The sequence below is a fragment of the Nicotiana tomentosiformis genome, chromosome 6, assembly GCF_000390325.3.
Source record: "Nicotiana tomentosiformis chromosome 6, ASM39032v3, whole genome shotgun sequence".
Lineage (NCBI taxonomy): Eukaryota > Viridiplantae > Streptophyta > Magnoliopsida > Solanales > Solanaceae > Nicotiana > Nicotiana tomentosiformis.
The window spans coordinates 56,632,339-56,654,518 of record NC_090817.1 but is presented as its reverse complement, the minus strand read 5'-3'; the positions used below and the strand labels follow the sequence as shown (position 1 = coordinate 56,654,518).

The 22,180-nt window shown below is 40.9% G+C and overlaps 1 protein-coding gene across 1 annotated transcript; it reads right to left on the bottom strand.

Annotated features, from left to right (window-relative positions):
- Positions 1–1,821: 1,821 nt before the first annotated feature.
- LOC138894035 (uncharacterized) lies at positions 1,822–2,526 on the bottom strand. Its single transcript, XM_070178708.1, has one exon. It carries the CDS (start codon positions 2,524–2,526, stop codon positions 1,822–1,824), a length of 705 nt encoding a protein of 234 aa, XP_070034809.1.
- Positions 2,527–22,180: the final 19,654 nt, after the last annotated feature.

The following is a 22,180-nucleotide window of genomic DNA, read 5'->3' as shown; positions in this document are numbered from 1 at the left end:
GTCATAATCTTTAAATAGCTCCAACCACCTCCTTTGACGTAAATTCAATTCCTTTTGCTTGAAGATATACTGGAGGCTCTTATGATCCGTATATATATCAACATGAATGCCATACAAGTAGTGCCTCCACATCTTTAGTGCATGAATCACTGCGGCTAACTCTAAATCGTGAGTTGGGTAATTCTTCTCGTACTTTCTCAGTTGTTTAGAAGCATAAGCTACAACCTTACCATGCTGCATCAGTACACAACCCAACCCAACACCCGAGGCGTCACAATAGATAACATAACCATCGGTCCCTTTTGGGAGCGTTAGAACCGGTGCAGAAATCAATCTGTCCTTCAGTGTCTGGAAACTTCGTTCGCAAGCATCAATCCATTGAAACTTTGCTCCCTTCTGAGTCAACTTTGTCAAAGGTGCTGAAAGGGAAGAAAATCCCTCCACAAATCTCCTGTAATAACCTTCCAAACCGAGAAAGCTACGAACCTCCGTCAGTGTCGTGGGTCTAGGCCAAGTCTTTACTGCCCCAATCTTTTGTGTATCAACCCGGATACCTTCACTCGAAATGATATGCCCAAGGAAAGCTACAGAGTTCAACCAGATTTCACATTTAGAGAATTTTACATACAACTTTCCTTTTTGTAGAACTCTGAGCACAGTACGCAAATGATCTGCATGCTCAGCCTCTGAACGAGAATACACCAATATATCGTCGATAAATACAATTACGAACAGATCTAAAAAGGGCCTGAATACTCGGTTCATCAAACCCATGAATACTGCTGGGGCATTGGTCAAACCGAACGACATAACATGAAACTCAAAGTGCCCGTATCTGGTCCTGAATGCTGTCTTCGGAATATCTTCCTCCTTAACCCTTACCTGATGGTACCCGGGCCTTAAGTCTATCTTTGAAAAATACATGGCACCTTGCAACTGATCAAATAAATCATCAATCCTTGGGAGCGGGTACTTATTCTTAATCGTCACCTTATTCAACTGTCTATAATCAATACACATCAATAAGGAACCATCTTTCTTCGTCACAAATAACACAGGTGCTCCCCACTATGATGTACTAGGTCTAATAAAGCCTTTTTCAAGCAAGTCCTTTAGTTGTTCCTTCAACTCCTTTAGCTCTGCAGGGGCCATTCTATAGGGAGGAATAGATATTGGGTGAGTATCTAGTAGTAGGTCAATAGCAAACTCAATTTCTCTCTCTGGCGGAAGACCCGAAAGTTCATCAGGAAAAATATCGGGAAACTCATTAACCACAGGGATGGACTGATTGGTTGGTGATTCTACTTCCACATCCTGAACCTGAACTAAGTGATAAATACAGCCCTTTCTGATCATATTTCTTGCCTTGAGATAGGAAATAAATCTACCTCTCGGCGACGCCATATTACCTTTCCACTCCAAAACGGGCTTCCCTGTAAATTGAAATCGGACTATCTTTGATCTACAATTAACGTTGTCATGACAAGAAGCCAACCAATCCATACCCATTAAAACATCAAATTCTACCATATCTAACTCGATTAGGTCCACTACGATAGATCGACTATGAACCACTATTATACAACCCCTATATACTCGCTTAACTACCACTGAGTCCCCAACAGGTGTAGATATCTCAAAAGGTTTAACCAATTCAGGTTTTATTCCAAATTTACTAGCAACCAACAGAGTAACATATGATAAGGTGAAACCTGGGTCAATCAATTCATATACATCATATGAGAAGACTGATAATATACCTATAACAACATCAGGCGATGACTCCTGATCCTGTCGTCCTGCCAACGCATAAATGCGGTTCTAAGGACCGCTCGAGCTAGATGCTCCACCTCTGCCTCTACCACGACTCATTGGTGCTTGTGAACCTTGGCCAGGGAGGCGTACTGATAATGACAAACCAGCTACAGATCCCGCTGGCTGAGCTATGCTTGCATCAGCTCTCATCAGACAATCCCTCAAAACGTGGATCGGATAATCATAAGTATAACAAACACCTAACCCCATACGACACTGCCTGGCATGCTGCTTACCACACTGAGCGTATCGTGGCAAGGGCGGCCTCATCTGACTTGACTCACCCCTATACTGAGAACCTGAGGCCCTAAAATTCTGACCAGACCCTGAATATGTGGAACGATCAAATCTCTTACCGCCAAACTGAGGGGGCGCGCTAGCCGATGGCTGGGCTGGATACCTCAGGTATTGTGGTCTTTGAGCACCTCGAAACTCACCAGAAGGACACGAAGACCTTGCTCTCTTATTCTGGGCCCTATCATGCTCACGATCCATCCTCTGCTTCTGCTTACGCTCCTCTACACCCTGAGCATATGCCTGAATATGAGAAATATCCATGTCAGGCTGAAGTGAGACCGACATACAATCGTTAAGCAAGTGCGGTTCTAACCCCATCATGAATCGGAGAACCCGATCCTCCATCTTAGATACAATAGTAGGAGCATACCTAGCCAACAAATCAAACTGAAGACTGTATTCTTGAACACTCATGTTACCTTGCCGAAGGGTCAAGAACCTATCAATTCTGGCCCTCTAAGCTCGGTGGCAGATAATGACGAAGAAAAGCTTCTGTAAACTCCTGCCACACTGCTGGAGGGGCATCCTCGCCTCTGGACAATTCCCAAGACTTGTACCAATTAACTGCAACAACTTGGAGTCTATAGAAAGCTAGCTCAACTGACTCGGTCGCAGTGGCCTTCATTACCCTCAACGTCCTCTGCATTCTATCAATAAATACCTGAGGGTCCTCATTTGGATCTACCCCCATGAATACCAGAGGGTCTAAATTAATGAAATCACAAACCCTCGCACTGACAAACCTATCTGCATGACCAATACCTACTTCCTGACACCGAGCCTGTGCGGCTACTAATCGAATTAATAACTGAATAACATCTCTCATCTCCTGACCCGGTACATCTGGCTGAGGGGCTGAATGTACAGGGGCGGGCGCTGGAGCTGGTGCCCTTCGGAGCCCTTCTGGAGAGGGCGGGGTATGTCAAGTCTGAGATAGAATCTCACTATGAGACTCTCTCTGAGCCCTGATAACTTGTGGCGCTCGACTAGTAGTCTCACCAGCCACGCACTTTCCCTTCTGGGCGACTGTAGTCTTCGGAGGCATCAATGAAAGCGTAACATATCGTTAGGAACATAAATTCTTATATCGCACGATCTAAGATAAGAAGAGGGAATAACATCCTATATGTCATGTAGCCTCCTGTCTATAAGTGTGGTGCACAACACACCCATAAACAAGACTTTACTAGACATGGTATGTAGACAACCCTAGGACAGAACTGCTCTGATACCACTTTTGTCATGACCCAAACCGATGGGCCGCGAAGGGTGCCCACGTCCTACCTGCCGAACACCTGTAAGCATTCGTCTAAGATATAAACCTGAATAACATCTGCTGAATTACGAGAATAACATACATGAAGGAAACCTGCCCAAAATGCATATATAAATATACATGCAGAATACATATGGCAAGCCGACAAGGCTGTTGTACACAACTATATACCCAAAACTGGAGGCCGGCAAGGCCACATACTATCCAACTATACATACTGTCTACAGACCTCTATTAGAATATACAACTGTATAAGGACGGGACTGGGCCACGTCATACCCATATATGTATACAAGCATATGGTACCAAAATCAAAAGCAGTTGTGGATCAAATGGAGCACGCCAACTCTCGTTGATCAAGGATCCTAAGAAGGGGGACCGTCAGCTTGCCTATTGCACCTGCAGGCATGAAACGCAGCGTCCCCAGGCAAAAAGGGACTTCAATACGAATATTGTACTGAGTATGTAAGGCATAAAAATCAGTACATAAAAGACATAGATGAAACATGGAATAAAGAAATCCACCTGTAAGTCTGCATAACTTTGTAATCCTGAAATATTTATAATGTCATGCACGTGCGCATAAAAGACGTGTCATGCATAGGTATAGATGTACATAATATCATCAAGCCTCTGAGGGCATCCCATCATATCATCTCGGCCACTGTGGGCAAAATCATCAACATATACCAACTGATCAGGTGGTGATGCGTATATAATGTCGTAACCTTTTCCCATATCCCATATACATATAATATACGCGTATATAACGCCATCTGGTCATGGGTCAATGTACATGTATAAATGCATGAAATGTATAAGAAATACGTTAATAAGTTTCTCGTAATGCCATAAAAATTAATATGCCTTTCGGATAAACTTTATCAAATACGTATTTTTCTGAGACTCATGAACAGAAGATATAATAATAATTCACATGGATAATCAAAAATATAGACACCCCTAGTATTTCTATGAATAGAATCATTTATGAAAGTTGCGTATTTTGCTCATTTCATACTTGGAGTAGGGAAAATTCCGTATGATATTCTTGGAAAAGGTTGCACTGTACTCCTTTAGAATCGCAAAATTTTTACGTTGTTAAGCTTCTTATAATTCTCGTTGGATTTTGGTTGAAAGACGTTTTGTTGAAAGCTTGTAAAAATGGCTAACGTTCTGGTTGTAAGAATGATTAACATTCTGATGGTAAGAATGACCAACATTCTAACTTTAAGAATGACTAACATTCTGATTGTATAGTCTTTAGTATGGAAATATTAGGATGGAGTGAATGTGTAACTAACATATTATGCCACCTAATAAGAAATGACTAAGAGTCATTTCTTTAAAATGTGGCTAGCTGCCACGTTTTTGGGGGCTTTTGGTCTTATCTCATAATTTATTAATTAATTAGGTAATGTCCCGTTACCCGATAATTAATCAATTATCCTCACAATTAAGAATTATCTCAAATTACTTAAAATACTACTAATTTTTAATATACTTTATACATCATACTATCACGGTCATATGGTACCTTGTATGGTACTAGTCAATAAATATCGGGTATTATAGCTCGGACCGTATTTTATCCCATATCGACAACCATCAATGAAACTCATTTTCTTTAATTTGTGTACCCTTTATCCTTCATGGCACTTACTTATCGCTTGTTATAAATAGCATAAATACGTTAACCTCAAGATAATATCATCCGCGAATCTACGTCGATTAACTGAACACAAAACTTTAACGTATGAAAACGCGAGATGTAACAAACCTACCCAAAACCCTAATAATTTCCTACCCGCCCAGCCGCCCTGCTTTCTCTTTCCTCTCTCTCTTTTCCCTCGTCTCCATGAACCATCAATCTTCAAAGACATTGCATAAATCGGTGCAAGGTCACTCAAAACCCCTGTAATTCATCTCCCCTGTCCCTACTACACTATGATTCTTGCTTAATATTCCCCTTTTCAACCACAAATCCAAGACACCTAAATACGAAACCCTAAAGCTCAAAAGAGAAATCATTTGATTTTTCTCTCATAAGTCAAAATCGGAGCCTGAAATTACCTCTTGCCTTCTAAAATCTGCGAATCTTGCTGCAAATTCATTTTTTCAATCACAAATTCAAACGTCCAAATTCTGAAACCCTAGACTCAAGAATGCAACATCAAATACCCGTTTTTCCTTCGTGTTCCGTCAAATTGGAGCATCCATGGGGTCGTCTCAGAGTTTATTATGAGGATTCGAAGTCCATAGGTCAAACTCAAGGACCTCTAGATATTAGGGCTTTAACCTTTGGTCCAAAGCCTTTAACAATCAATACCCCTTCTCAGGTAAAATCAACCTTGTTTTCCCTCTGTTTCTTTTTGATTTTCAATCGATTTGCTATCATCATCTATCATGCGTCACTCTCCACTACTGATTTTTAATTCGTGAAACCCTAGAGCATTGAATGCCACTATAAAGAGGGGTCTGTTCATACCAAAAGACAATCTGTGAGGCCCCGTAAAATTTCGCATAAGGAATTTAAGATTTTGTGTTGCCGAAGTAGACTTACGTGTTTGGGGAATTTAATGTGACTTTTTTAGGTTGAACAATGCACTAGGGAGTAAAGAAAAAATTTGGACAGAAAAATGCATTGCTGCGGCCCACTATGAGGCCGTAGAATCACTCTGCGGACCGCATAATGGCCGCAGAGTGAGGCAGGAATGGGTAGTTTTGGATGCCATTCTGCGGTCGACTATGTGACCACAGAACTGTTCTACGGTTTATTATGCAACCGCAGAACAGGTCTGCGGGCCACATAGTGACCGCAAACCCAGGCATGCGACTTTATTTTTTGGGTACAAATTGTGCGGCCGATATGTTGACCGCATATCCATTATGCGGTCGCATATGCGACCGCATACCCTGTTACAGAGCTTCATTTTTGGGTTTTTATAACCGGATCCTACTTCGTTAAATAGACACAATGGACCATTTTTGAGCTAAAATCTGATGTTTTAGAGAGAAGTGAAGTGTTTTAGAGAGAGAGAGGAAACCCTAGGCTAACTTATTTATCAATTCTTGCTCAAATCTTGGAAGATTAACAAGGAAAACCGATAAGGTCTCCATCCTAAAGGTAAGATTCTACACCCTAACCCTTAATTTTGAAAGTTAACTAGAAATGGGTAATTAGTAAAATAATTCTTGGGTGTGGGAGTTGTTCATCTTGGATGCATGTGTTATCAAAGGGTGTAAGAAGATTGTTGAGCTAAAAATGGTAAAGAATGGGTTGTGGGATGATGGAATCCTCTATAAAAGGACCTTGAAACCTTGATGCACACCTAGTGTTTGATAAAATGCTCAAATGAGCTAGAACCATGATCATCTTCCTAATTTTGGTTCAATTTGTTATATTTCTCAAATAGATTAAAGTTGCTAAGAATTCTGGAATATTTTAGAGTTAAGGAAGCTCCATTGAGGTATGTTGGCTAAACTCTTCTCTTAGGATTAAACCCCATATTATCCTTGTAAGTTCCAAGTTGTTAATTATAAAATTTTCTATTCCGAATAAGCTTGTGTTGAATGATATATGTTCAATATGTATCCCAAAATGCTTTTATCATGTTATGTTATCATTGGGAATATGTTCAAAGTATGTATGTGCATTAATAATATTGCAACTTCAAGCCAAGTTCAAACGAAGGCTATTATGCCAAATTTTGTGAAACACCTCTATCTGCCTAAGACTCTTAATTGCTCGCATGTGTACTAGAAACATTGATTTAAAATGCCTTGTTGTGGATGATGATGATGATGTTTGAAAGTGAATAAAGTGAGCATGAAATATAAAATACGACCGACGTGCCAATAATGATTTTATAATTGTGGCCACTAGTGCCAATAAAATTAAAAGATGAGAAAGAAGTATGAAATGAGATGATTGGTATAAGAAGGATGATGTCTTTATTGAGACGGCCTAGCCGATCGGGTCGTGATAGGATGCCATGCTGCACACATGGTGGTGATTGTGCTGGAAATTATGATTGTGGTTGATGTCTCTAATGAGATGGCCTAGCAAATCGGGTCGTGATTTGACTCCGTGCTAGAAGTACGGTGGTATTTGTATTGTGAATATTGGTGTAACGACCCGACCGGTCATTTTGAGCTCTAGCGCATCATTTAGCGGTTTGAGACCCTGAGTAGCTTCACTTCAGGTGTTATGACTTGTACGCGTGGTCGGAATTTAATTTCGGGAAGTTTGGAGTTGATTTTGAAAGAAAATTCTAATTTCGAAAGCCTTAAGTTAGAGGAATTGACTAAAGTTTGATTTCTTAGTAGACGACCTTGGAATCGAGATTTGAAGGTTCCAACAGGTTTGTATGATAATTTTGGACTTGGGCGTATGTCCGGAGCGGGCCTTGGATGAACTGGGAGCGGTTCGGTGCCTATTATGGAAGTTGGCATTTTGGAAGAATTTCATAAATTTGAGTTGATGTGCATTTCAATGATATCAACATCTGTTTGGGATTTCGAGTATGGGAATAGCTCTGTATGATGATTTCGGTCTTAGGAGCGCTTCCGGAAGTGGATTTGGAGGTCCGTAGGTCATTTTGGGGTCATTTGGGCGAAAGTTAGGAATTTGGATAATTTTAAGAAATTTGACCAAGAGTGGAATTTTTGATATCGGGGTCGGATTCCGATTCCAGAAGTTGGAGTAGGTCCGTAATGTCAAATGTGACGTGTTTGCAAAATTTGAGGTCAATCGGACGTGATTTGATAGGTTTCGGCATCGAATATAAAAGTTTGAAGTTCTAAAGTTCTTTAAGCTTGAATTGGGGTGTGATTCATGATTTTGATGTTGTTTGATGTGATTTGAGTCCTCGAACAAGTCCGTGTTAAGTTATTGGACTGGTTGGTATGATTGGACAGGGGCCCGGGGGCCTCGGGTTAGTTTTGGATGCTTAACAGATCGATTTTTGGACTAAGGAAATGCTAAGCAACTAGTATCTGGTATAACTTCACCTGCGAGGTTTTGACCGTAGGTGCGGAGCTGCATAAGCGGCCAGGAGGGCTACAGAAGCAGTTTTGGGCAAGTTGGGCAGTGCCCGCAGGTGCAGAGGTTTTGGCGCACCTGCGTGACCGTTGGTGCGAGAGAAGTGGTCGCAGGAGCGGATGGGCTCGCAGAAGCGGTCCCTTTTATCCGCAGATGCGGAGCTTGGCCAGGTAAGGGAAATGCGCACCTGCGAGGATTTTGTCATAGGTTCGGGATAGAAGATGCAGCCAAGGCACCGCAGGTGCGAAAAATCGCTGGGCAGAATCGTTTTAAAAGCGGGATTTGGCTCTACTTCTCTCATTTTTCACTTGGTTGGGGCGATTTTGGAGAGCTTCAAGGAAGGATTTTCATTATCTATGTTAAGGTAAGTGATTCCAGAGTATTGTGAGTACAATACAAGATTTATATATGGTTTAGAGCATGAAAATGTGTAGAAATTTGGGATTTTGAAGAAAAACCTAGAAATTGGTATTTTTGGATTTTGGCCACGAATTTGTGCATGGAATTGAAAATCATATATTTGAGTTCGTAATGTTATGAGTAATGTTTATCTTTGTAGATTTTCGGAATCCGGGCACGTGGGCCCGAGGGTTGCTTTATCCGCTTTTCGGGCGGAGTTGGGAATTTGTCTAAATTGATTTGTTATGAGTCTTAGAGCATATTTTTATTGGTTTGCACATTGTTTGACTAGTTTTGGAGCGACGGGCATCGGTTTGAGGTGTTAGAGGGTTTTGGAGCCGGTTATGGAACTTCGGAGCGAGATAAGTCTCATGTCTAACCATGTGAGGGGGAAACCACCCCCTAGGTGATATTTATTGTTATGTGCAACTAGCTATGGGTGTTACGCACGTACGAGGTGACGAGAGTCTGTACGTAGCTAAAGCATGTCTATGTCCGGGTAGACTTAGGACCTTATCCTGTAATAATTGAATTATTTGAACTTGTTATACTGGCCTATTTAATTAAGGTTATAACTGAAATTAATTTAGAAATAAAAGTATCAGGTCAAGCTTTAATACCCAGAGTTGTTGCTAAGGTATTCGATAAATGTAAAGAGATGTACTTATTATTGTGCTCATGTACTTTATTGTAACCTTGTATCTTGTGATTCAGAAACTTCCTTCCTTTCTTGTGGAGCGGGACAAACGCCTCGGCAGTATCTCTCGGAATGGGATAAATCCATTCCTTTCTTATGGAGCGGGCCGAACGCCTAGGCAGTATATAGAGGTGCATCTCTGGTTCGTGCCGTTCGACCCTCGGCAGTGTACACACTAGTCCAAATCAGGCCGAACGACCTCGGCAAAATCCTGCGTTATACTGCTAGTAGTCCGAATATTCATGAGATAAACTTTTCACTGACGCCCGGTATTTTAGGGTATTTCTTATCTGATTGGTATTGACACTTGGCATTTATTCTGAGATATCGAGGTAGGATACATGATTGATAAATTTTGATAAAAAGGAAATAATTTTAATATTATGAAACTTCAGATTTCTCCCCTATTGCTGTGTACTTTACAATTGTATGAATTATCATATTATTTATTTAACTAGACCTCTAGTAAGTGTCAATGTTGACCCCTCGTCACTACTCCTCCGGGGTTAGGCTAGATACTTACTGGATACGCGTTGATTTACGTACTCATACTACACTTGTTGCACATTTTGTGGAGGGGCATATATATTCGGTGGTCTTTTGGACGCACAAGCGCGGATGTTGCGGGGACTTAACGTGAGCTACATTTCATGTTACGATCTGCAGCCTACAAAATCTCCATCAGAGTTATTTACGTTTCTCTTGTCTAATTTATATTCCAGACAGATGTTGCATTTTTTTAATTATTTTGCTTAGTTGATGCTCATGCACTTGTGACACCGGGTTTTGGGGTGATTATGGGTTGTTTGGTATTGAAATTATGAAAAATATTTTTATTTACTCCGTAAAGTTCTTCTTTATTATTAAATTGAAGGAAATTGTGATTTCAAATATTAAAAGGAGTAATTAAGTTAATTAAATTATGGTTGGCTTGCCTGACAGGGGTGTTAAGCGCCATCACGACCTATTATGAATTTTGGGTCGTGACAACATGGTATCAGAGCACTAGGCTCACTTAGGTCTCACGAGTCATGAGCAAGTCTAGTAGAGTCTTGCGGATCAGTACGGAGACGTCTGTATTTATCTTCGAGAGGCTACAAGGCTGTTAGGAGTACTTCCCTTCTTGATTCCTCATCGTGCGATTTGATTCATTTGAGGCTTATGCCTTTATCTCCTTCCTATTCAATCTTATGCGACGTGAAGCGCTTGTCATAAATTTGGAATCGAGAAATTTTAATGGTACTACAGATGTGGTGCAGGATGTTTCTCCTTGCATATTTGATTGGGAAGGCCGTTCTGTCGTTTCAGCTAAGTATCAGTATTATCTAAGGTTTTGAGATTCGGCATTGATTGTTATGACAATTATTGTGTTGCTATCGCACAGTGTTTGTGTAATGGTAGGACGCTTGCCTATTCGTCGAGTCAGTGAATAACTCGAAAGGAGGTTTTACTCAATGCATGATTCAGAGATTCAATATTTTATTTCCGGTGGAGGAAAGGCAATCGAACTGAGAATATTCAGGTTTAGGTTGATGGAGTAACGAGACTTGGTATTTTGAGCATGGTGGAATTTGCATTTGTGATGTGGTGTCGTCGCCCTGGATTGAATGTGTTAAGTTCGCCGGTGTTATGATCTTTATCAATTTGCCTTCGGGGTAGGGTAGTGTGAAATAGTATCAGGGAAGCGACTGTCAGAGATCGCAGTGTGCGGTGGTTCAGGACTTAATCGGTGGTCCTGTTGTTGAGGGCTCAATAAAGATGATCTTCGGGGAGGTTTAAAGTTGGTGCTATCTATTGGTTCAAGTGTTACAGCGATAGATATTGAGTTAAGGCAACAACAGGGGAACGAAGGATGAGGAAGGACATGTGAGAGGAGTCTTGCAGTGGTTAAATTTCTAGAAGGCTAAGTGTGAGAAACAGAAGTCGGGTAGTTGCTTAAAGAAGAGGGTTTGACCAAAGTGGGAGAGTGGTAGAGTAGCATATGGGTTATGTGGTAGGATAGCTACACACCTTGAGGAAAGTTTAGAGTGATTTGGGATTCATGGTGGATAGTGACCAGGTCTGCGGGCTTAATTTGGAATATTGGCTACTATACGGAGGAAGGTTGGATACGACGGAAAGAAGTTGGTTGATATGAATAAGGATACAACATGACTTTGGATTGGAATGTATCGCCGCATGTTTAGTTGATGTCAATGGGGAGCGAACGGGCTTGTACAGCTGGTGAATGAGCACAAGATCAGGATGGTTTAAGGATTTCATAGTAATGGTACTCAGTGCAGCATCGTTGGAAGGTGTCGGCATGGACTTTCCATAGGTGAGTTATCTCCTGTGAGCAGGCTGGTGGTTACGTGGTGTCGACGAAGCTTTTATGAAGAATTCTACCGGCTATCCAGTAAGGGATTGAATAGGTGAATGTGGCTAGGGATTTAGAGTGTTCATAAAATATTTAACAAAAGGATTTCGAGAAATTTGGCGGGTTGATTGTGCAAGATCATATCAATGGGGGATAAGGTATCTTGGTGGGTTCCAGAGTTATGCGATGGTAGCTTCAAGCTAAGTGGGAGAGCTCCATCGCCTACGATTGGATCACATGGTTGTCTACTTGTGAGGTTTCGGGTTATCGGCATATTGTTGGGTTATTACGACCAAGGGAAAGAGAACATCAGTGGTAATTTGAGCAAAGGATTTGAGGAATGTGTGCTATAATTGGCCTTATCAATTCGTGTTCAGGCTTGGGGAAGACTCAGGATTTATGCTTCATGTAAAGGTGATTTACAAGGAAAGTGATTCAGCCGGGTGCTTCTTTGAGAGGGTGTTTATGTGCTAGCAGAGCCTTGGGTTTGATTATATTCGGGACCAAGTCATAGTGGGTGACTCTCAACAACGGTCCTAGTGGATTCAAAAGTTAAAGTGTGGTGCCTAAGGATTTCTAGTCCGTAGTATGGTTAAGTATCAAGTTGTTGCAGCGGATTATGAAAGGGGCTTGGAGTATTCTATGTTATCTTCGGCATGAGGTGTAGTAGTGGAAGAATGGGAGAAAATAACTTCGGAATCATAAGAAAATTATCAGAATGGGTATACCAGTTGAAGATGTGAATATGCGCACAAGGAGGGTATGGGATGGTTCGTGGGTTTTGAGACAATGTGGTCTCGTGGAATAAGGTCACTCAGGGTGTGTGCGGATTTGTGTTCATGATGTTTTGAATGGAGCTATTATTATTTCTAAGGCAAGTCTAGAGTAATTTAGAAGAAGTCGGATCGGTTAGCAATGGTTGAATTGGCATAATTGTGGCAATGATCAGTTCCTTCAGCTTGTTAAGTTCTCCATGTGGTTTGTGGCGGTGTGTGTGAGGCTTGACAGTGGCCGTAACTGATTTTATTTTGTGGCATTCGAGTATTATGGGCTTGTTATGTGTATATGGACCCCAGAAGAGTTATGGTGATTTAGACCACTACTTGAGGATTTGTATTTTCTGCGGTTATGGGAATTCAGTCACGTGTTGCAATGGTTCTTCTGAGATGAGCTAAGTAAAAGGTTTCTGTATGATAAAAGTGTTTATTCTATTAGTGGTTCAGGAGTTTTGGTGAAATTTTTTTATTGTTGCCTATTGGCATGCTAGGCACAGTGAGCGACATGGGAATTAGAAGTTGAGGATCAAGGTTGCCGTTTGGTGTTGGCGATAATATCACGAGTTCGGATGAGCAAGAAAGAATTCAGATGGTTAGAGTAATCTAGTATTGTCTTGGGCATCACCTGAAATCGGTGTCCTGTGTAAGAGGCTTTGTTTACTGATTTGTGGCTTCTTGATTTGCTTTACAACATTAGTGTGACCGGTGGTATGGATGTGTAGGCTAGTTACCTGGTGCGGAAGGTCGTGGGAGCGTATCCCACGGGATGATTGTATAAGTGTGACATGTAGTCACTTGATTGATTAAAGATTGAAACCAATATTGAGATTTTGTAATATCGCTAATGTGAGAGTTTAGGCCTGAAAGGTGCTCTATTCAGTTGGTTGTGAATTGTGGAAGTTTGTTCCGGATTTGGCGGTTGTTCTTGTGTGTCATAGGAAAAAGGGTTGTTGTGGATCCTTGAAAGGTTATTAGCCAGTTTGGTACAATCAGAATCGATTTGAGGTATGTGGATAGATCTAAATGTGAATGTGGGCTCTATATCAGGCCGGATGTGTTCATTTCAGCATAGCGCTGTTTTCGGAGGGGTCTTCGGGCCTTGGATGTTATTTCTGTTATCGGCCCTTCCGTGTAGTCTCTATTGTGCCATCTGGGTTGTGAGGCAGTTTGATTATTCGCACTCGTATTGAGATCCCGTATAGTTTGTGGTGTTATATGAGCAGGATGGCTCTCGAGATGCATGTCATTTATTGCACCTTAGTTATTCTTGGGTTTTATAGTGTATGACGATACCCGTCTCCCCAGGATTTGTACTATGCACTTGGCGTGCTTATGGTTGATACTCGAGCATTTCGTGAGTATAAGCATTACGGCTCGATGTGTGTTTTCTTTCAATTATTATGTGTGGATCGGGTGGCAAGCCGCCACCGGTATATGGTTGGATCGGGTGGCATGCCGCCACGGATATGTTGTTTTGATCGGGTGGAAACCGCCACGGGTATCATGGTTTGATCGGGTTGCACGCCGCAAAGATATCATGTGTGGATCGGGTTGCACGCAGCAACAGTGCGTTGTTGAGTACAGTTTCCCACATCTACTATTGTGTGTTTTGCTCCTCATTTCCTAAGGAAGGTCCATAACATCTTTTTGGTTGTTTAAATTAGTTACATGGGTTGAGTGGATCTTCCTAGAGTTCGTTTCCTTATGTATCACATTCGAGTTTGTAGCTTGTTGGCACATTGTGGCATCATATGAGACTTTTGGCGGTGTTTGAGCTGGCTTATTGCCTAAGCAGCTTGTACTGGCTGAGGCGAGATTTTTGGACCTGGGATCAGTGCGATCAGATTTATATGAGGCACACTAAAAAGTAAATATCGATATTTAGTCCAGAATGAGGTAATGGTTCTTGTCGGGAGGAGAGACTCCATGAGTTGTGATTCGGCAGGTGTTTATGAGTTTCTACACATCTCTTCTGTCGTGGCAGTATTGCGAGAACTGAAATCGGACTTATATGCTTCATGAGATGTGTTGTGAGCACCAGATTCGTGGAATTTCGGCTATTATTGTCAGGGGATGTCATTATGGTCATGTGAATAATGTGGTGCATGGTGTGAATTCGGTAAGAGTATACAATCATGTATTGGTACATCATGTAGTAATGGATACGGTGTTCGTATGTTGGATACAAACCTGGTAGAGAATTTCAGATGTTGAAATTTGGCTCTAAGGCTTATTTGACTAGATAAAAGGGAGGATTTTCAGGTTTGCTCTAGCTAATGTGCTCAACAGGGTTTGTGGTAGAACGGGTAGGTGCACAGGGTGTTAAACAAGGATTTCAGACAACTTTGGAGCAGTTCTTAGCACGTTCGAGGATGAACGGATGTTTAAGTGGGAGAGAATATAACGACCCGACCGGTCGTTTTGAGCTCTAGCGTGTCATTCAGCAGTTTGAGACCCTGAGCAGCTTCACTTCAGGTATTATCACTTGTACGCGTGGTCGGAATTTAATTTCGGGAAGTTGGAGTTGATTTGGAAAGAAAATTCTAATTTCGGAAGCCTTAAGTTAGAGGAATTGATTAAAGTGTGATTTTTAAGTAGACGACCTCGGAATCGGGATTTGAAGGTCCCAACAGGTTTGTATGATGATTTTGGGCTTGGGCGTATATCCGGAGCGGGTCTTGGATGACCCAGGAGCGTTTCGGCGCCTGTTATGGAAGTTGGTATTTTGGAAGAATTTCATAAATTTGAATTGAAGTGCATTTCAATGATATCGATGTCCGTTTGGGATTCCGATTCTGGGAATAGCTCTGTATGATGATTCCGATCTTAGGAGCGCGTCTGGAAGTGGATTTGGAGGTCCGTAGGTCATTTTGGGTTCATTTTGGATAATTTTAAGAAGTTTGACTGGGAGTGAACTTTTTGATATCGGGGTCGAATTTTGATTCCGGAAGTTGGAGTAGGTCTATAATGTCGAATGTGACTTGTGTGCAAAATATGAGGTCAATCGGACATGATATGATAGGTTTCGGCATCGAATATAGAAGTTTGAAGTTCTAAAGTTCATTAAGCTTGAATTGGTGTGCGATTCATGATTTCGATGTTGTTTGATGTGATTTGAGGCCTCAAGCAGGTCCGTGTTATGTTATTGGAATGGTTGGTGTGATTGGGCGAGCTAGGCAGTGCCCACAGGTGCAGAGGTTTTGGCGCACCTTAGTGACCGCAAGTGCGAGAGAAGTGGTCGCATGAGCAGATGGGCTCGCAGAAGCGGTCCCTTTTTTCCGCAGATGCGGAGCTTGGCCAGGTAAGGGAAATGCGCACCTGCGAGGATTTTGTCGTAGGTGCGGAACCGCAGATGCGGCCAAGGAACCGCAGGTGCAAAAAATCGCTAGGCAAAATCGTTTTAAGAGCGGGATTTGGCTCTTCTTCTCTCATTTTTCACTTGGTTGGGGAGATTTTGGAGAGCTTCAAGGAGGGATTTTCATCATCTATGTCAAGGTAAGTGACTCCCGCATATTGTGAGTGAAATACAAGATTTATACATGGATTCAAGCATGAAAATTTGTAGAAATTTGGGATTTTGAAGAAAAACCTAGAAATTGGTATTTTTGGATTTTGACCACGAATTTGTGCATGAAATTGAGAATAAATCATATATTTGAGTTCGTATTATTATGGGTAATGTTTATCTTCGAAAAGTTTTGGAACCCGAACAAGTGGGCATGAGGGTTACTTTATCGACTTTTCGAGCGGAGTTGGGAATTTGTTTAAATTGATTTGTTATGAGTATTAGAGTCCAACTTTTATTGGTTTGCACATTGTTTGACTAGTTTTGGAGGGACGGGCATCGGTTTGAGGTGTTAGAGGGCTTTGGAGCCGGTTATGGAACTTTAGAGCGAGGTAAGTATCATGTCTAAACCTGTGACGGGGAAACCACCCCCTAGGTGATACTTATTGTTATGTGCAACTAGTTGTGGGCGCTACGTACGTACGAGGTGACGAGAGTCCGTACGTAGCTAAAGCATGTCTATGTCCGGGTAGACTTAGGACCTTATCCTGTAATAATTGAATTATTTGAACTTGTTCTGCTGGCCTATTTAATTAAGGTTATAGCTGAAATTGATTTAGAAATAAAAGTATCAGGACAAGCTTTAATACCCTGAGTTGTTGCTAAGGTATTCGATAAATGTAAAGAGATGTACTTATTATTGTGCTCATGTACTTTATTGTAAGCGCGTATCTTGTGATTCGGAAACTTCCTTTCTTTCTTTTGGAGTGGGTCGAACGCCTCGGTAGTATATAGAGGTACATCTCTGGTTCGTGCCGTTCGACCCTCGGCAGTGTACACACTACTCCGGATCGCGCCGAACGACCTCGGCAGAATCGTGCGTTATACCGCTAGTAGTCCGAATATTCACGAGATAAACTTTTCACTGACGCCCGGTATTTTATGGTATTTCTTATCTGATTGGTATTGACACTTGGCATTTATTCTAATATATCGAGGTAGGATACATGATCGATAAATTTTGATAAAAAGGAAATAATTGGAACATTATGAAACTTCAAATTTCTCCCCTATTGCTGTGTACTTTACAATTGTATGAATTATCGTATTATTTATTTAACTGGACTTCTAGTAAGTGTCGATGTCAACCCCTCGTCACTACTCCTCCGGGTTAGGCTAGATACTTACTGGGTACGCGTTCATTTACGTACTCATACTACAGTTGCTGCACATTTTGTGCAGGTGCATATATACCCGGTGGTCTTTTGGGCGCAGAGGCGCGGATGTTGCGGGTACTTACCGTGAGCTGCATTTCATGTTACTATCCGCAGCCTGCAGAGTCTCCATCAGAGTTATTTACGTTTCTCCTGTCTAATTTGTATTCCAGACAGATGTTGCATTTTGTTTTAATTATATTTCTTAGTTGATGCTCATGCACTTGTGACACCGGGTTTTAGGGTGATTATGGGTTGTTTGATATTGAAATTATGAAAAATATTTTTATTTACTCCGTAAAGTTCTTTTTTATTATTAAATTGAAGGAAATCGTGATTTCAAATATTAATATGAAGTAATTAAGTTAATTAAATGATGGTTGGCTTGCCTGACAGCGGTGTTAGGCGCCATCACGACCTATTATGGATTTTGGGTCGTGACAATTGGTATCGTGAACAGTGGCATAATGGTACTAAAGGCCTCTCAACTTAAAATATGGAAACTTATTTGAATATTGTCTTGATCCTAATTTGAGGTTTGATGTCGTTTAAGGCTTCCACTGATATTATGATTGTACTTGTTCATGTTATTTATCATTCTATTGAGAGGGTGTTTTGTCATTCATACTAGTACTATTCCATATGTACTAACGTCCCTTTTGCCGGGGCGCTGCATCTTCAATGGATGCAGGTGGTTCCACAGCAGGAGACACTTATCAGTGATAGCAGTACACTCTCTTCCCAGCAGACTTGGTGAGCCCCACTTCATTTCGGGGTCATGTATCTTTTGTTCCTTGTGTATTATGTTTGAGGTATAACCGGGGCCTTGTTGCCGGCATTATCATAGTACTCTTCTGTATCTATAGAGGCTTCGTAGATAAAATCACAAGACAACAATGCACAGTTGATACTGAGCGCTCGCATGCGCATACAAATGCGTGGAAGGAATTCAAAGAGTTACGCTTCAAGCTGAATCAATGCCGCACGATAAGGAAAGAAATATGGGGAGTATATCCTATATATCCTGTAGCCTCTCGAAGATAGTTATGGACGTCATCATACCGATCCGCAAGACTCTACTAGACACTTGCTCATGACTTGTAGAATTTATGAACCTAGAGCTCTGATACCACCTGTCACGACCCTAAATCCACTAGTCATGATGCTACATACCCTAACCCGCTAGGTAAGCCAATTAACCACTAGCCAGTTCCAATAACAATTAAAAAAGCAATTAAGTAAAGAAATATTTGAATCTTATACATTCCCCAAGGACTGGTAGTACAAATCATGAGCTTCTAAGAATAGAATTTACAAAGCCGAAATGAAATAAATACATAGTATGTTTGAAAAGTACATAAACAGAGTTTTATAGATCTAAAACTATCACAAACAAGAGGTAGCAACAACCGGGATGCAGGTACATCTTCAATCCAGCTCCCATCGAACATAGCAACATCAACAACCAACATCTGCACGCAAGGTGCAGAAATGTAGTATGAGTACAACCGACCCCATGTACTCAATAAGTAACAAACCTAACCTTAGGTTGAAAGTAGTGATGAGCTAACACAAGGTCGGTTACAATACCAATATGCCACAACAGTTCATAACAGCATAATACAGGTAATAAGAGATGTATCTCAGAAGTAAAATGCTCAGCTCGTTCACAGTTCCAGAAAATAGTCATTCTTTTCAAGTATCTTAGTGAAAACCCAAATCTTTTACCGAAAATACCAAAAATACGAGTAAGTTTGAAAACTGTAATTTTTCCAAATATTCTTTCCACAATAAATAAAATATTTCATTTTCTTTCCAGATAACAAGTGTGAAATACCTCTCTATGCCCACATATCAATGTGTGTAAAAAGTCATGAATGACGTGATACTGTACAGCATGAGGAAAAATGCATCTTTATGCATGTATGTCATGTGTGCATGCCAATGCCATGTATCTCAGAGATGAATCATGTACTCACACTCTCAGAGTACTCAATCTCACTGTCTCGCATCCTCTCTCGCTATGCTCAATGCTCAGCTTCTCAATCACTCAGCGTTGTACAATACCCGCTGTGGCATGCAGCCCGATCCACATATATATAGTCGACTACGCTCACTGGGGGTGTGCAGACTCCGGAAGGGCTCCTTCAGCCCAAGCGCTATATCGCTCTGGCGTGCAGCCCGATACCATAATATATAAATAGCCATAAGGCTCGTTGCGGCATGCAACCCGATCCATATATATATATATATATATATATAGCTCTAAGGCTCATTACGGCGTGCAACCCGATCCATATACATACAGCCCTTAGGCTCGTTGCGGCGTGCAACCCGATCTATATGAAATATAATCAATATAATATGTTGCGGCGTGCAGCCCGATCCTAAAATGTCACTCTCACTCAGCCCGATGTACTTGAGTTGTTTTTAGTTAGGTTCAAGCCGTTCGGAGGTTGGAGCGCGGGTGATGGCATTTTGGAGCATCGCTTGGCTTGCTCGGTGTTTTAATTGGCTTGTTCGAGGTAAGTAACTCTTCTAATCTTGGAGCTGAGGGTATGAAACACTTAAATATGTGTTATGTGATTAGTGTTGAGGTGACGCACATGCTAGGTGACGGGCGTGTAGGCATGCACCATGTGAATTGAGACTCTGTTGTTCCCATGGCACTGTATAGTGGTCCTACTTTGCTGATATCCGTGTTTTCACCATGTGATAAAGTAGTTAAGCTGTCAATCATGCTAGATATCATGTTTAGACATTATGCCGATACTGTTTGGACCCATAGTGGTCGTTTCTTACTGTCATCTCAATGATTTCATTGATATTTCGTACTTAGTCATATCCATGCATTCATACCATAACTCAGTCTCAGATATTATTTATTGATACATCATATCATTATTGTCGGGCTAGTTTCATGACATTGTGAGCATGTGAGTGAGACTGGGGAGATTGATGACTGAGTGAGGCCGAGGGCCTGAGTGAGAGTTATATTTCATATGGATCGGGCTGCACGCCGCAACATATTATATTGATTATATAACACCCCGGACTTTTTGGGTTGAACATTGCACCGGATAGTAAAGGAAAATTTTTGGCCAAACAAATGTGTTTCTGCGGTCCATTATGCGACCGCAGAATCACTCTGCGGGCCGCATAATGGCCGTAAAAGTGACGTAGGAGAGGGTCAGTCTGGAAGCAATTATGCGGTCGACTATGCGACCGTATAACTGTTCTGCGGTGCATTATGCGACCGCATAACAGTTATGCAGACCGCATAGTGACCGCAGACACAGGTAGATTTTTGGTTATTTTTGTCTGCAATTATGCAACCGATATGCGGTCCGCATATTTATTATGCGATCGCAGAACCTATTTCGGAGCTTCATTTTTGGATTTTTAAAACCCGACCCTACTTCGTTAAATACACACAAAGGGTCATTTTTGAGCAAATATTCTGATGTTTTAGAGAGAAGGGAGAGTGTTTTAGAGAGAGAGGAAACCCTAGGCTAATTATTTATCAAGTCTTACTCAAATCTTGGAAGATTAACAAGGAAAACCCACAAGTTCTTCATCTAAGAGGTAAGGTTCCATACCCTAGTTTTCAATTTTGAATTTGGGTAGAAGGTGGTTGATTAGGAGTATGATTCATGGGTATGAGAGTATTATTTATACATGAATGTACCAATAAGAATTGTGAGAAGATTGTTGAGCTTAAATAAGTAAGGATTGGGTTATGGAATGAAGGAAATCTTGTAGAAGAACCTTGTAGACAAATTTGCACACTTAGTGTTTGATAAAATGCTCAAATGAACTGAAACCATGAATATCTTCCTAATTTATGTTCAATTTTGTTATGTCTCAAAATAGATTGGGATTGCTAGAATTTCCGGAACGTTGTAGTAATTTAAGGAAAGCTCAAAGCGAGGTATATTGGCTAAACTTTCTCTCTTGGAATTGAATTCCATAATGTTCCCGTAAGTTTTAAATTATGGGTTGCGTATTAAAATATTGTGGCTTTGACTCATGTTTTAAATGAGAACTAGTATACCAATTGGGTGAGAAAAATTCGTTATGCTTAAGACTAAAAATTGCTCATATGTGTACCTAAAGTCTTGATTGGAAATGTCTTATTGTTGATAACCTATAAAGGTGGTTGGAAATAAAATAATTGAATTTGGGATATAGAGTGTGGCCAGCGTGCCAAGAATTTGAGTTATGACTATGGCTAGTAGTGCAAATGATTTGAGAGAATGCGATTAAGAATATTAAATGAACCTCAACTCAACTGTGTTAAAAGTAATTTGGAAAATTAGAATTTTCCTAAGAGCTTTTGTACTCAATTCATGCCCATCAGTAGCTGCTTTAACTAATGCTTTGCTTTATAAATATATCTAGTGTGATTCGAGTTCTATATACTCATATGTTGAAATTGTACATTGTCATTTCTGGGGAAGAGTATTGCAAGAGTAAATGGTTTATTGATTGTTTATGATTTTTCATGTATGTTTCTATTGTTGGTTGGTATGCCTCATTCTTTGGGAAGAAACCATTTGTGTTTAAAGTGCCCATTTCTAATGGATTGGAAGTATATGATTTCTGAAATTTTCTATATGTTGATATTTGATAGCGATCTTTAAAATTGAAAGAGGTGAAAGTATGGAATATGAAATACGGCCATCGTGCCAGGAATAAAGAATCTTGTGAATGGCCAAATGAGCCAAGAAAATATTGTCGTTATGAATGACTAGAAATACTAATGAGAATTTAGACAATGTGAGAGATGTTAAGGTATTTA

Excerpts from the sequence above, each read along its gene's own strand:
- LOC138894035 (XM_070178708.1), bottom strand. The coding sequence starts at position 2,526 with ATGAGTGTTCAAGAATACAGTCTTCAGTTTGATTTGTTGGCTAGGTAT.